The sequence below is a fragment of the Hypanus sabinus genome, chromosome 25, assembly GCF_030144855.1.
Source record: "Hypanus sabinus isolate sHypSab1 chromosome 25, sHypSab1.hap1, whole genome shotgun sequence".
Lineage (NCBI taxonomy): Eukaryota > Metazoa > Chordata > Chondrichthyes > Myliobatiformes > Dasyatidae > Hypanus > Hypanus sabinus.
In genome coordinates, this window is record NC_082730.1 from 16,165,257 (window position 1) to 16,180,080 (window position 14,824).

The following is a 14,824-nucleotide window of genomic DNA, read 5'->3' on the forward strand; positions in this document are numbered from 1 at the left end:
TAATACCATTGGCATACTGTCATAAAATCTGTTGTTTTGCGGCAGCACTATATTGCAATACATAATAATAAAAACTGAGTACCAGTAAGTATATATATTTAAAAATTTAAATAAATACAGCAAAAAAGTAGTGAGATAGTGTTCATGGGTTCAAGGTCCATTCAGAAATCTGAAGGCAGAGGGGCAGAAGCTTTCCCCTCTTCATTCTCTTGTGAATTCCTGCAAGAAAATTAATCTCAGGGTAGTATTTGGTGACATATATGTACTTTGATAATAAATTTACTTTGAACTTCTGAACTTTGATCTTTGAATCTGCCTTGATAGTGGAAACTTTAAAATTACAAGATCCAATCTAACCTGTAACATTACGTATGCTGAAACTAGTAAATTGGGTTATTATTGTCACATGGGCTGAGGTACAGTGAAAAACTGTCCTGGCATACTGTTCATGAAGGTCAGTTCAGGTCACTGCATTGTGATATAGCATAAAATAAAAACAATAACAACAGAGGATATTTATATTTTTTGGCAAAGACATAAATCGAAAAGGCCATGCTCGAACTGTGTAAAATACTAGTTAAGCTACAGATGGAACAATGCATACAGTTCCGCTCACAACAGCAGAGGAAAGATTTGTGATTGATAAATGCAGGCTTAAAATTGCACAAACTATCTTGGTTGGGCGTATTATCTTTGGCACAACAATAATTGAAGGAAGCTTCTGTTGTGAAGTAGAAAGCTATTAAGGGCCAAAAAGTAGTTGTTTGGTTTAGTGAAGAATGTTGCAGTTCAAAAACATGGATTTGAATTGATTGGCAGAAGGATTAGAGAAGAGCTCAGAATAAATATAAACAGTCAACGATGGAAGGTGCCTGGATCTTAATTCTTGGAAGGATAATGGATACAGAAGCATTCACTGTGTTGAGGAAGGATGTCGATGTATAAGCTATGTATAAAGGATGAGAATTATCCTTACACTCAGTTGGGCCAGCATGGACATGAAGTTCTTCTGTGCTGTAAATTCCTTTGTGTTGATGAGCTGCAATATTTAGCTCAGGAATCTTTAGTTTCGACATCTGTGATGTCCAATCCATTTACCATTGTTTTGCAGATCTGTACCAGAGGCATAATCTGAATCAGGTTTATTATCACTGACAGATGTCTTAAAATTTGCAGTTTATCATAACATATATGATAAATTTATATAGAACAGATATAAAAGATAGAAAATTTATATAGAAAAGATAAATAAATTTTGCAAGAAGAGAGTAAGAACAGTGAGGAAGCATTCACAGAGTCAATGCCCATTCAGAAATCTTATGGTGGAAAGGAAGAAACGGTTCCTAAAATGTCACGAGTGTGTTTTCAGGCTCTTGTAACTGCTCCTTAATTGTATTAATTAGAAGGGGGCATCTTCTTTGTAGTGGGTTCCTTAATGATGGATGTTGCTTCTTTGAGGCATCGCACTTTGAAGTTGTCCTTGATGGTTATTTAACTGGGGTTGTTTCAAACTAGACAATGCTGGCCAAGTTATTTAGTTCAAGAAACCTTCAGACCAGACTGATATTATCACTCAGCACATCAGACATCTAATCCATTAATAGATGGAACATTTGAGTACTCAGGGAGTTAACTTCACAGCATTAATTGTAGGAATCTGGGATCTATGTCTTCAGAAGCTTTTAGACAATTGGTGTGAGAAGGTATCTGAAAAAATAGCACATGTGTGAAGATACCCAAGTCACAGAGAAACAGTATAAGTGCAAAGAAAGCAGTCCAGGCTTTTTAGGAATGGTCCAGAATCGTCAAGAAGAATGACAGAAACTGAGAATGGATTAGAATCCATTCCTCTGCTCTTGATTTCTGTGAAGGACAATTAATTCATCTGCAACTTGTAGGCTTTTTAGCTTAAAGGAGTTGTAACTGTGTTTTGGAAATCCTTTGTGTCTTAGAAATGGTTGTAATTTGGAAATTTTGTGTGCGATAGAGATCTCTGTGAGTTTCAAGTCTGTTTAAGTTTGTTGTTTGGACTTAAACTTGTACCACTGAAAATAAGTGAACTGAGTTTAAGTTACTTTGGTAGCTGGAAGCATCCCGTCCTTGTAGGAAGGGGAGAGCCACTGCTCAAATAGTGGTATGGACAGCTAATCTCACCATGGATGATAAAGAGGGAAGTGGTTACAATATAACCTCCCTTTAGTGAGGATACCCGTAACTATCTATATTGGATAAGGTTTAAGGTTTTCATCAGAGTTTACCCCATCACACTGGAAAAGTGTGAAGTGATTCTCTTGGAAGTGAGAACTTGAAGGAAGAACACAGGGTTAATGGCAGGATCTTGGCAGTTTGGTGGAAGAGAGGGATGTCGAGGTTCATGTCCATAGATCCCCCAAAGTTGTAGAGCATTTGATAGGATGGTTAAGAAATTGTGTGTTGGCTTCATTAGTTGGGGATTGAGTCTGGGGCGGGGGATAACATTGCAGCTGTATGGAACTCTGGCTAGATCACACTTGGAGTGTTTGTTCAGTTCTGGTCACCTCATTACAAGAAGGATGTGAAATTTTCAGAGAGGGTACAGAGGAAATGTACAGCATGAATGAAAAAATGGAGTGTTATGTAGGAAGGAAGGATAAGGTAGATCTTAGAGTAGGTTAGAGTGTCAGCTCGACATTCTGGGCCGAATGGCTTATATTGCACTTTATAATTCTGATTTCTAACTTCTGATTATTCTGATGGTGGGGTGGCTCGTTGGGTTTACAACCCCGTGCAGTGGTGCTTCCGTATCAGTCGGTGACACAGCCAGTTCGAATGCTGTCCGTGGTACGTTTTCAGTATCCAGAGTGACATTTGGGACCAGAGTGAGTAGAGAGAAATACAGCTGAGTTCCAGGGCAGTGTACAGGTTGTCATTGCCATGGAAACGTATAATCTACCGGGTGAAGGTGAATGAAGTACAAACTGAAGCTGATAAAGAGAAAGCTGGCAGAGCTAGTGAAAACCTGCCCTCTGTCCATTTCCTAAAGATAAGAGAACCTATCAGCTTTATTTGTCATATGAACATCAAAATATGGAATGCATCGTTTTGCATCAAAGACCAATGCAGTGTGACAGGGCATGGACTGCACATGCATGTAACAAGAGCTGTATAACTCATCTCCGTCTACCTTGGGCCACAAACTTATCAATCACCCCTGCAGTGGGCCACCTGGAGGTCCAAGATGCTCTCGTTTAGTGCACGTGCGGTTCAACGCTTTGGGTGATAATGCAGAAAGTTTGAAGTTAATAACTCATCTCCTTCTACCGCAGGCCACAAACTTATCAATCACCCCTGCTGTGGGCCACTTCTACAAAGAAGGGATCCGTATGCTCCATGACCGCTGGGCTAAGTGTGTACATGTAGGAGGGGACTATGTTGAAAAATAAATGTGCCAGATTTTCTAAAACTAACTCCTTCTAGCTTAGGCCACAAACTTATCAATCACCCCTTGTTCTCTCCACCACACATCCATAGTGCTTGATCCAGATTAGATTGTTCCAGGAGGAAATTAGGCTGAAGACACAGTTACTGACACTCTTCTATATTGGGTTTCCTTGGTTACTGTCCAAGGTAAGCAGTGCACAGATTGAGTATGGGCTGAATCACATAGTAACTATCTCTTTGTTTTTTCAGCCCTAATTCATCGCAGAACTGGCATTAACATTTGGTGCTCTTTGAATCTCTGGTGTCTTTAGCTCTGTACACCAAGCCAATTTAGAAGAACAACCATCTTGTTCTCTGCTTTTTTTGAATCCTGCACTCAGAAGTAAGAGGATTATTCAGCATTAATCATTCTGTAAACTGTCAGCCAAATTTTGTCAGCCTGTAACAAAGCTGTGTATTCTAGAAAAACTTAGTTACAACTGGGCAGTGTAAAAATTGTCATTATTTACACCAGAAGAAAGCATTTCAGCACTTACATTGTATCTGCTACTTGTCCTCAATGATAACTGGGCTTGCTTCATTGCTTTGACAGTGAGCTTGTTTCAACTCAGGGTTAGTCAGGCCAACTCTGAACCCCATCATAAGCCAAATCTAGGCCACAGAGTCCAGGCCCGAGAGCGTATCAAAGCAACAGGGACCACGTCCAAGAGCAAGGAGCAACCCAAAGGTTTGAATGATTTAAGCAGCAGGCCTAATTGAAGCGGTAGGGTCTAGGGATGGGATGATCTCGAAGCAGCAAGTCCGAAAGCGAGGAATGACCCGAGGTTTGGGTGATCTAAGTGCCAGGCCGGGGTGTCAGGACCTGAGGCTTACTCATCTCTGCACTGAACCAAGGCTGTAGCCTGGGCCACTGGATCGGCTGCAGTGATGCCTGGCTTCGCAGCCGTGGGCTCGCTTTCATCAGCTTCATTTCTCTGTTTGCTTCTGTTGTTTGCACAATTTTGTTTATTTGCTGCACCTTGGGTTTTAGACAGTCTCCTTTTTTCAAAGAGTTCTCTTGGGATTCTTTGTTTTGTGGCTGCCCGTAAGGAGGTGAATCTCAAGGTTGTATATAGTATACATCCGTTGATAATAAGTGTACTTCGACTTTTTGTCAGAATTTTACTGTTTGGCCGTGGTTAACCTCAAGTGAGGTTTCTCAAACTTTCCACTGAGTAGTTTTATAAATCTATCTCAGAATCAGAATCAGGTTGAGTATCATTGGTATATGTCATAAAATGTATTGTTTTGCAGCAGCAGTACATTGTGATACATAAACATTACTATAAATTACAGTAAGGATATATAAAAAAACTTAAATTGTGCAAAATGAGAGAAGGTAGTGAGGAACTGTTCACGGATTCGTTGTCCAGTCAGATATGTGATGGCGGAGAGGAAGAAGCTGTTCTCAAAACATCTTCAGGCTTCTGTACCTCCTCATCGGTGCCATCACTGAGTTTACAACCCTCTGCATTTTTTCTCCCTGATATTGTCCACTGATGCCTTCATTGCAGACAATGATGCAACCAGTCAGAATGCTTTCCATCGTGCATCTCTACAAGTTAGCGAGGGTCCTTGGTGGCATATCAAATCTCTTCAAAGTCCGACTGAAATATAGACACAGGTTTGCCTTCTTCGTAAGTGCCTCAATATGTTGGACCCTGAATAATTTTTCAGAGATGTTGACACCCAGGAATTGAAGCTGCTCATTCTGTCCTCTGCTGACCCCATCCTAGCTTCCCTCCAATTATAGGGGCATGAATAGGGTGAATTGGGACACAGATTGGGTGAATGGACATTGTCTTTCTCCCATTAAGAACTAGAGGTTTCACATGCAAGGAGAAAGATAGGAACTCGGGTAACTTTTTCTTATAGTTGGTGGTGCATACTGTATATTGAACAAGATGCTAGAGGAAGTGGTTGAGGCAGGTACAGTGCCAAAATTTAGAAGAACATTTGGACAGACACATTGGTAGAAAGCTTCAGAGGGATATAGTAGTGGAATGGATTTGTTACTGTCATATGTACAGATCAAATCATTATGAGACCATAAGGCCATTTGGTCCATTGAGTCAACTCCATCATTTTGTCATGGCTGATCCATTTTCCCTCTCAGCCTTCCCAATCTCCTGCCTTCTCTTCCTACCCTTTCATACACTGACTAATTAAGAATCTGTCAGCTTCTGCCTTGTATATACCCAATGACTTGGCCTCTATAGCTAATTGTGGCAACAGATTCCACAGATTCACCACTCTCTGGCTAAAGAAATTCCTCCTCGGCTCCATTTTATTCTGAGGCTGTGTCCTTTCATACAGTGTAAAAGCTTCTGGACAAATGTGGTGCGGGTGAACAATAAGATCATAATGAGGTCATTTGTGATGCCAAGTGTCCAACTTACTGTACGAGAGGTTGATTCAAAAGTCTAACATTGGTGGGTATAGAAGCTGTCGTTGAGCCTGGGTGCTTCCAGGTTTTTGTATCTTCTGCCAGATGGGAGAGGGAAAAGAGAGAAGGTTTGGGGTGGTTGGGGGGGGCTTTGATTATTCTGGCTGCTTTAGTCAAGCGGTGAAAAATGTAGTCAGCGTCTACATGAGTTAATCACAACAGGCAGATGCGATTAGCTTGGATGGGCATTTGGTCAGCATAGTTGAGTTGGGCCAAAGAACCTGGCACCATGCTGTATTACATCATCACTTAGTAAGACCATAAGACCAGATAGAACCAGATTTAGGCTATTTGACCCACCAAGTCTCCTCTGCTATTTGATCATGGCTGATTTATTTTCCCTCTCAACCCTATTCTCCTCCCTCCTCCTTGTAACATTTGACATCCTGGTCAGACCCCACTTGGAGTACTGTGCTCAGTTCTGGTTGCCTCACTACAGGAAGGATGTGGAAGCCATAGAAAGCGTGCAGAGGAGATTTACAAGGATGTTGCCTGAAATGGGGAGCATGCCTTATGAGAACAGCTGGAGTGCATTTGGCCTTTTTTCCTTGGAGCGTGTAGATAGTCAGAAGCTTTTTCCCAGAGCTGAAATGGGTGCCACAAGAGCACGCAGGTTTAAGGTGCTTGGGAATAGGTACAGGGGAGAGGTTATGGGTAAGTTTTTTATGCAGAGAGTGGTGAGTGTGTGGAATGGGCTGCTGGCGACGGTGGTGGAGGGGGATACGATAGGGTCTTTTAAGAGACTCTTGGATATGTACATGGAGCTTAGAAAAATAGAGGGCTCTGGGTAACCCGAGTAATTCCTAAGGTAGAGACATGTTCGGCAAAACTTTGTGGGCTGAAGGGCCTGTATTGTGCTGTACATTTTCTATGTTTCTATCCTTACCTAACCACTGCTCAATGGATTGGCTTCCACAGCCATCTGGTACTGAATTCCACAGATTCACCACCTTCCTTCTATTCCAAGAAGCCCCACTAATGAAAATATAGTAGGACTCAATCATCTATTACAACTTGAAGGAATATTAATTAATTAATATTAATATACATCCTACTGATTGAGACAGTTTGCAAACATCATCAGCATCAAGAAGAGAGTTAGTCACAAGATGAATAAGAAATTATACTTATTACTGTGGTTTATGGCAGAATGAAGATGGAACCCAATCATAGGTTAGGCATACAGAACCGTGGGGTATCTAAGGTGTGGCAGGTAAGGCACGTGCCCTGGTTGCCACTTGAAGGGAGGCGCCACCGAGCAGTTTCTATTAAAGTCAGACAAGCCATCCTTGGATAGTGAAAAAAATAATTTTCTTCAGATGTATGATCTGTCTTTGATTATCATGGGTGAGAAGCACTAGGATGGCCTTATTTCAGAGCATTGTCTAAGAAGACCATGAAATGTTTCTTCACGAAGAAGAAGGAAAGTGGAGCTGAAGGACAGAAGAGACGAAGTTTGGAGGCGGTGGAAGCCAAGAAGTTGAGCAAGTTCTTCATGCCCTTCTTGGAAAAGCCCAGAACAGGTAGTTCGAGACGTTTCATGGAGTCGCCTGTACCTGCTACAAGTTTGTTAGGATCCGAAGGAGGATCAAGTACAAATGCATCACAAGCCGAGGAGGAGGTCAAGTCAGATAAGTCCGAGTATGACGAGATTAAGAGTGAGGCTGCCACAGAGAACGTGGACATGACAGGAGGGGAAGATGATGGTGGTGATGGTGATGTTGAGTTTATTGATGAGATTGAACCTGATGACACTGAACAACAAGGATACTGGAAAAACAATTCTGCCTGATGTGTTGAGAACAGAAATAATAAAGCTAGGTTCGGAGTATTTCCAGAACAGTGAGGGGTCTTTCCTACCAACAATTAACCACTCAATGAATAAAACTTGGTTCAAGAGGAAATTGGGAAATGGTTGTGGTGAGGAACTGACTCGTTCATTGCTGGTCTATTCCCATTCTAAAAAGTTCCAGTGGAAAGCATCTGAAAGGATTAGTGTTCATGAAAATGCCAAGAATCATCGGGAATGCTTCACGCAATGGAATGAAATGGAAAGAAATTTAGCTGGAAACAGAAGAGTTATTGACGCAGTATTTCAGTCACAGATTGAGAAGGAAAATTCCTTGCAGCTCAGAACCTGGCTTTGTGAGGACACAGGGAGTCACTTCAGCTAGACGATGACTCCAACGTCAGGCACACCGTAAGCAAACGTCAATAGTAGTGAGGTATATGGAAGCTGATTTTGAGAGGAAAACAGTCAGTGTTAGAGAGTCCTTCCTTGGTTTTATCCAGATAAGCCAGAAGGATGCTGAGAGCTTGGTTGAAGACATCTTGAAACAGCTAGAGAAGGACGAAATGGAGCTACAATATTGTCGGTCACAGTGCTATGACAACGCTGCTTTGATGTCTGGACACAGAAGTGGTGTTCATCAAAGAATAAATGAGAAAAACAACCTGGCAGTGTTTGTGAATTGCAACAATCACTCAACTTGGTGGGTGTACATGCAGCTAAGCAGGATACAATGATGGTCACGTTTTTTTGGAACCATCAAAGCTCTCAACATGTTTTTCTCTCACTCAACACAGCGCTGGTAAAAACTCAAAAATGCCATGCCTATGGTTGTTAAGTTGGAGTCCGAAACCAGGTGGAGTGTAAGGACAGAAGCAGTGAAGCCCATCAACAACTACCTTGAGGAGATACTTCAAGTTCTCCAGTACATGATAAACAATGAAAATGATACCGGTAAAACAAGAAGTGATGCAAGGCAGCTGTATAACAGCATGTTGAGTTACAATTTTCTGATTTTGCTAGGAATTTGGAACGAAGTACTTATTCGCATTGATTGTATTCAAAAGAGGCTGCAGGTTCCTGGCATGAACTTCCACGATGCTGCCCTGGATTTGAAAGCCCTCCGAGATCATTTTTATGATGAAAGAGAAGTGTTGGTCAGTGAGTTACTCGAAGAAAGAGTCGGTCTCTGTCAAGAATGGAATATTGAAGTTGAAAGACGTCAGAGACGAAAGAAACGAATGGCTGATGAGAACTCGAGAGACGCTGGGTTAACAGCTAAGAGGAAATTAAAAGAGTCATGCAGGGAATGCTTGACCGTCTTCACAGCGAAATGAATGAAAGGTTTGCTCGTTTGCATGACACTGACACCAAGTTTGGGTTCCTTCTCAATGTCGAGGGACTGTGTTACAGCACCAACAGTAACAACCTAAAGAATAAGTGCAAAAATTTGGGCGAATTGTATAACACTGATGTTCGTGGACAGCAGCTATATGAAGAAATTTTGGATTGTAGAATATTGCTATCAAGGCAGGTCAGCATGAAAATATCAAGACCTGAGAGCTTCTTGAATTTATTGTTCAGTATGGAGATGAGAATGTCTTCCCCAATCTTCACATTGCTATTCAGATAATGCTAACCATTGCAGTTTCCATCACCAGCTGTGACAGATCATTCAGCAAGTTAAAATTAATACTCTTGTATTTGAGAACTTCCATGGGTCAAGGCAGACTCTGATCTTGCTTTGCTGAGTGTAGAAAGAGAAGAAACTGAAAAAACTGACTTTGATCACATCATAGACCAATTTGCATCAGTGAAAGCAAGGAAGGTGCATTTTATAATTTTCATGTAGTGCCATAATTTGTTAATTAAAAGATTAATGAGCTAGACTTGTATTTTTGAGCTGATATTATGTTAAAGTTATCTAAAAGATGGGTGTCAGATGTTTGGACAGGGGTGCAATTTCAGTGCTTGCCATAGGCGCTATTTTCCATAGATACGCCCCTGATACAGAAGGAATTCCATTCTTCACTAAAACATTGTCTACAATGTTTCAGAGTAATTACAGAGTAATATCTACAATGATCTAGCACATTACTGGAAAGAGTTATAACACTTCTCATCTTACTGGAATGTCATGTTATATGTTTAAAATATGCGAGGATGGGGATTTTTTAAATATTTGGTTTCAGAGTTGTTGAACTGTAAAATTCTGATTGCTTTCAATTTCTTTGTGAACGATTCATAATAGAGTAAGGGAGTTTGCCAGGAAGTTATTCCATAGAATGTTAAGAAGGTACTTGACCTAATGGATTTGGCTGCGCTTATTGATAAGTAATGTTTTCTGAAGCATTGTGCAAGTGACCCTCCCACAGAGGGTTTGTGAGCAACCTCCTCTTGGGAAGTTAGGCTGATGGGTCAGTGGAGGAGCAACTTAGAATGAAATAGAAAGCTATTAGCTTCAAAGTAATTCTGGAATTAGATAGTGATAGGTTTTGGAGGACGAGCTTTAACGGCAATAGAGAGAAAATCGAAAACGTTATTTGGCAAAACATGTTGCTTTGTACTTTCCCTGTATGGCAAATAGGAGATTTTTAATAGTGAGATAGAATGAGTTCAGGGCCAGCATGGTCCTATTAGAATGAAGGTCAAGACTGGTAAGATAATGGAACAACACACACAAAATGCTGGTGGAACGCAGCAGGCCAGGCAGCATCTATAGGAAGAAGCACTGTCGACGTTTCGGGCCAAGACCCTTTATCAGGATTAACTGAAAGAAAAGATAGTAAGAGTTTTGAAAGTAGGAGGGGGAGGGGGAAATCCGAAATGGTAGGAGAAGACCGGAGGGGGTGGGGTGAAGCTAAGAGTTGGAGAGGTGATTGGCAAAAAGGATACAGAGCTGGAGAAGGGAAAGGATCATGGGATGGGAGGCCTAGGGAGAAAGAAAGGGGGAGGGGAGCACCAGAGGGAGATGGAAAACAGGCAAGGAGTGATTGTGAGAGGGCAGAGAGAGGAAAGAAAAGGAGGGAGGAAATAAATAAATCAGGGATGGGGTAAGAAGGGGAGGAGGGGCATTAACAGAAGTTAGAGAAATCAATGTTCATACCATCAGGTTGGAGGCTACCCAGATGGAATATAAGGTGTTGTTCCTCTGACCTGAGTGTGGCTTCACCTTGACAGTAGAGAAGGCCATGGATAGACATATCAGAATGGGAATGGGATGTGGAATTACAATGTGTGGCCACTGGGAGATCCTGCTTTCTCTGGCAGACAGAGCGTAGGTGTTTGGCAAAACGGTCTCCCAGTCTGTGTCAGGTCTCACCAACGTATAAAAGGCCGCACTGGGAGGACTATATTCGTCCTGCCCCTCCCTTCCCACTGATCTCCCTCCTGGCACTTATCCTTGTAAGCAGAACAAGTGCTACACCTGCCCTTACACTTTCTCCCTCATCACCATTCAGGGCCCCAGACAGTCCTTCCAGGTGAGGCACCCCTTCACCTGTGAGTCGGCTAGTGTAGTATACTGCGTCCAGTGCTCCCAGTGTGGCCTGGAAAAGGGGCATAGTTACGTGGTGGAACTCTTACTTTTTGCGGACCCTTCGTAGACTCTTCGAAACTGACTGCATCGTGAACTCGCTTCCACTGGAAAGGTACGGTGGCCGCTTTGCGTGATCAGCATTCGAAACGTACTGTGTGTCTGCCAAATCGCCTTTGGCAAGGTACAGTGGCTGTTTCTGGCATATCTCTGTGAGACATGCTTCTTCGCTGTATTTTGCATCTCCGTCTTTGAGATCATCTCTTCGCTACAATTCAAATCTAAAAATATCCTCTGAATACCATGTGAATCAATGAAACCTTCTGAACTGACATCCTGAGGCTGTGCTTCAATAAGACTCTGTTAGGAATTGTTTCTAAGTTTAACTGTTTGGGAGTTATAGACACAGAGCATGTTAACTTCGTTTTAAGTTAGTCGCTTGTTTAATTTTCTATGTTTCTGCTTAAATGTTAATAAATTTAATTGTTTTGCAATAATTCCCCGACTCCATTCTACATCTATTGTTGCTGGTTCGTAACAATGGAAACACCAATGCCCTAGAATGGAAAATCCGACATAAGGGATTGGATACAGTTCAGTCCATCACAGGTAAAGTCCTCTCCACCATTGAGCACATCTACATGGAGCGCTTTCGCAGGAAAGCAGCATCCATCATCAAGGACTCCCAATTTCCAGGCCATGCTCTGTTCTCATTGCTGCTATTATGAAGGAGGTGTATGAGGCTCAGGGTGCATGCCACCAGGTTCAGGAACAGTTATTACCCCTCAACCCTGAGGCTGCTGAACCAATGTCAATAACTTCACTCACCTCAACACTGAACTGATTCCACAACCTATGGACTCTTTCAAGGACTCAACAACTCATTTTCTCCACGTTATTTATTTACATATCATCATCATCATCATTATTATCATCATATTTATTTTTTTCTCAGCTCAAACTGGTAAAAGCTGAGGTACATGCATAGCCAAATGCACTCATTTCTCAATTGCTAAGAACATTCAGATTATTCTAGTGCAGTTTATTGTTGTTGCTTCCTGGAGATTTACATACATATTGTTGTGTAGACCTAATGTTTAATGCTATTGTGTAATGCCTTTGGGATGATACCAGTCATAGGTATTACTATTGGGACAATAGTTCATGTTCATGTTCCATAGTCTTTCAATTTCCTCTTTTAATTCAGCATATTTCTGGTGTTTTCACTTATTGACTCCTGTATGTTATTTGTTTTTGGAATGGCTATATCTATTAAGGAAGTTGTTCTTGCTTATTTATCCTGTATTATTATATCTGGGCAATTATTATGGATTATCCTTTCTATAATAGTTGATCGTTCATAATATAATATGTGGGACTCTGACTCTAAAAATGCATCAGGACTGTATTTATACCAAGGGTTGGTGTCATTTATGAATTTGTATTTTAAAATATTATTTTGGTGAATAATGTTTTCCATTTGATTGTGCCTGTGTAGGTAATCAGATTGAGTTAAACTGCAGCAGGATCCTGGAATGTGTTGGATTGTTTCTAGTTTCTCTTGGCATTTTCTGCATTTATCGTCTTGAATTTATTGATCTTTTAATATGTATTTTTGATAATTTTTTTGTGTTAACCACTTGGTCCTATATTGCCACAAGGAACCCTTCTGTTTCTGGGAGGAGATCTCCAACTCCAACTCCAACTTCGACACTTCCTTGTTGATATCTAGTCTGCTCAGATCATGGGAATGTCTTACATGGAGGGTCATGCTCTGCCATTGGTTAACTTTTTCTTCAACAGTAATAATTTCTTAATCCTTCTGGGTTGTGCTCTCATTTAAGTTTAGTGATGTGTACTTATTAGAATTCCTCATGCTTGTGTGGAGTGCTGAATCCAGTTTTTGTTGATGATTTCAGGATTTTTAAAGGAAGTTATTAATGTGCATTAAAGGTACAGATGAAGTCAAATATTTTTATACCAATAATTATGAAAGTTATCACTGCCAGTACTTTTCCAGTTGTGGGTATTTTTATAACCTCTTTTAGCATATCCATTGTAATTTCAAGTGTTTGCATGTCTTCAATTGTGTGAGTATGCTCTTTTTCCTCCCTAATCCAGCTTGCTTCTTGATCGTGCATCATCCTTTTTGACCAGCTATTTGACCAAAAGTTCATTTTCTCTGTGTTTGTTGGTAATTCTGTGCAAGGGTTGGTAACATTTTGGCATGTCGAATTTAGTTTCAATGCCCTGTATAACACTTTTTAATTATTTCTGAACTGATTGTTCTGTTTTTTTTCATCTGGCACATTTCATGTATCCATTTAGTCTGGCTTCTTATGCACCAAGCTTTTGTTTTAGTGTATTTATAAATTCTACAATGCTTTTGTTAGGTGGATCATATCTCATATGGACCTTTATATTTCCTTAGAATTTTCTTAGCTTTTCTCTTAATAACTTTCTTGCTCAGGTTATCCATTTTATATTCTATTACATGGGCTATTTCTGCTCCTAAAGTTTCAATTTTGTTTCTTAATCTGTTCTGCCATTTTAGTGTTCTCATTTCATTACTCAGTTTTAAGTTTCTATTTTGGAGCCATTGCACTGCCCTGTTGTTAATGCTCAGTGTGTCATTCTTCAAATGTTTCAAGTTTTCCTGAATGTGGTAATATAATATTGTTGAGAGTATTAAATTATTTTGCAAATTTTGATGACTTTCTTTGTTTCAGTATGTAGGCTCTCCTTGCTGAGTCAGTGCCCATATATTCTGTTAGTGTGGCGTTAAGTGTTAGGATTATTTTGTCTGCAATTATTATTGTTGTTGCATTTGCACAGTTACTGTTTACATATGTATTTATTATTATATTTGCATAATTTTCTTCTTTTGCACATTGACTGTCAGTCTTTGTGTGTAGTTTCTCATTGGATTTCTTTGTTCAAATGTAAATGCCTGCAAGAAAATGACTCTCAGGGTAGTAGATGGTGACAAAATAAATTTACCATGAACTTTGAACTTTTGCAGGTAAGATAAAGGAGGATCTAAATAAAACGAAGCAACTAGGGAGCAAATTGGTGTTGTGTGAAATCTGGTTCGCAGGTTCGATGAGTAGGGACAGAAGACACTCACTACCGGTAAGTAGTTTAACTATTTATTTAGAAGACAAGACAGACACTAAACATTCAGCATACCCTTCAATTTACAACTCAGTTACCAATACTTGTCTAAGGTGTATACCCCAAGTAGCAGGACAAGACAGACGCTGAACATACAAACAGTGGCAAATGCTGATCGAAAGTGTGCTCTCAGCCCCTCTTTACAGCAGCACACTTCCAGTGTTCACTGTTCCCACAGCACCAGCCAACCCTCACCCCCAGTCCATGGCAACACTGAGAGTTAGTAAAAGGAGTGCGTGTTTTCAGTGCACTAGATTTATACTCTACCTGTGCCATCATCAGCTAAATGGCGCTAGTGGGAGGGGCTGCAGTTTTCCTTAAACAACCCCATCCCTAGCTAGTACAGTGGAGCGTGTTTCAATGAACAGCTAAAATGGACAATTACTACAACAGTAGGTCTTCTGAAGGTTTAGATTGTAAT

The 14,824-nt window shown here is 40.7% G+C and overlaps 1 protein-coding gene across 3 annotated transcripts in view; it reads left to right on the top strand.

Moving 5' to 3' along the window:
• The window catches only part of LOC132381044 (uncharacterized), a 92,792-nt gene that overhangs the window by 44,129 nt on the left and 33,839 nt on the right, over positions 1-14,824 (top strand). For all 3 annotated transcript variants that reach the window (XM_059950158.1, XM_059950159.1, XM_059950160.1), the window contains exon 2: positions 14,252-14,361. In XM_059950158.1, coding sequence (XP_059806141.1) covers positions 14,332-14,361 — 30 coding nt within the window. In that variant the 5' untranslated portion in view covers positions 14,252-14,331. The remainder of the gene's footprint in view (positions 1-14,251; positions 14,362-14,824) is intronic.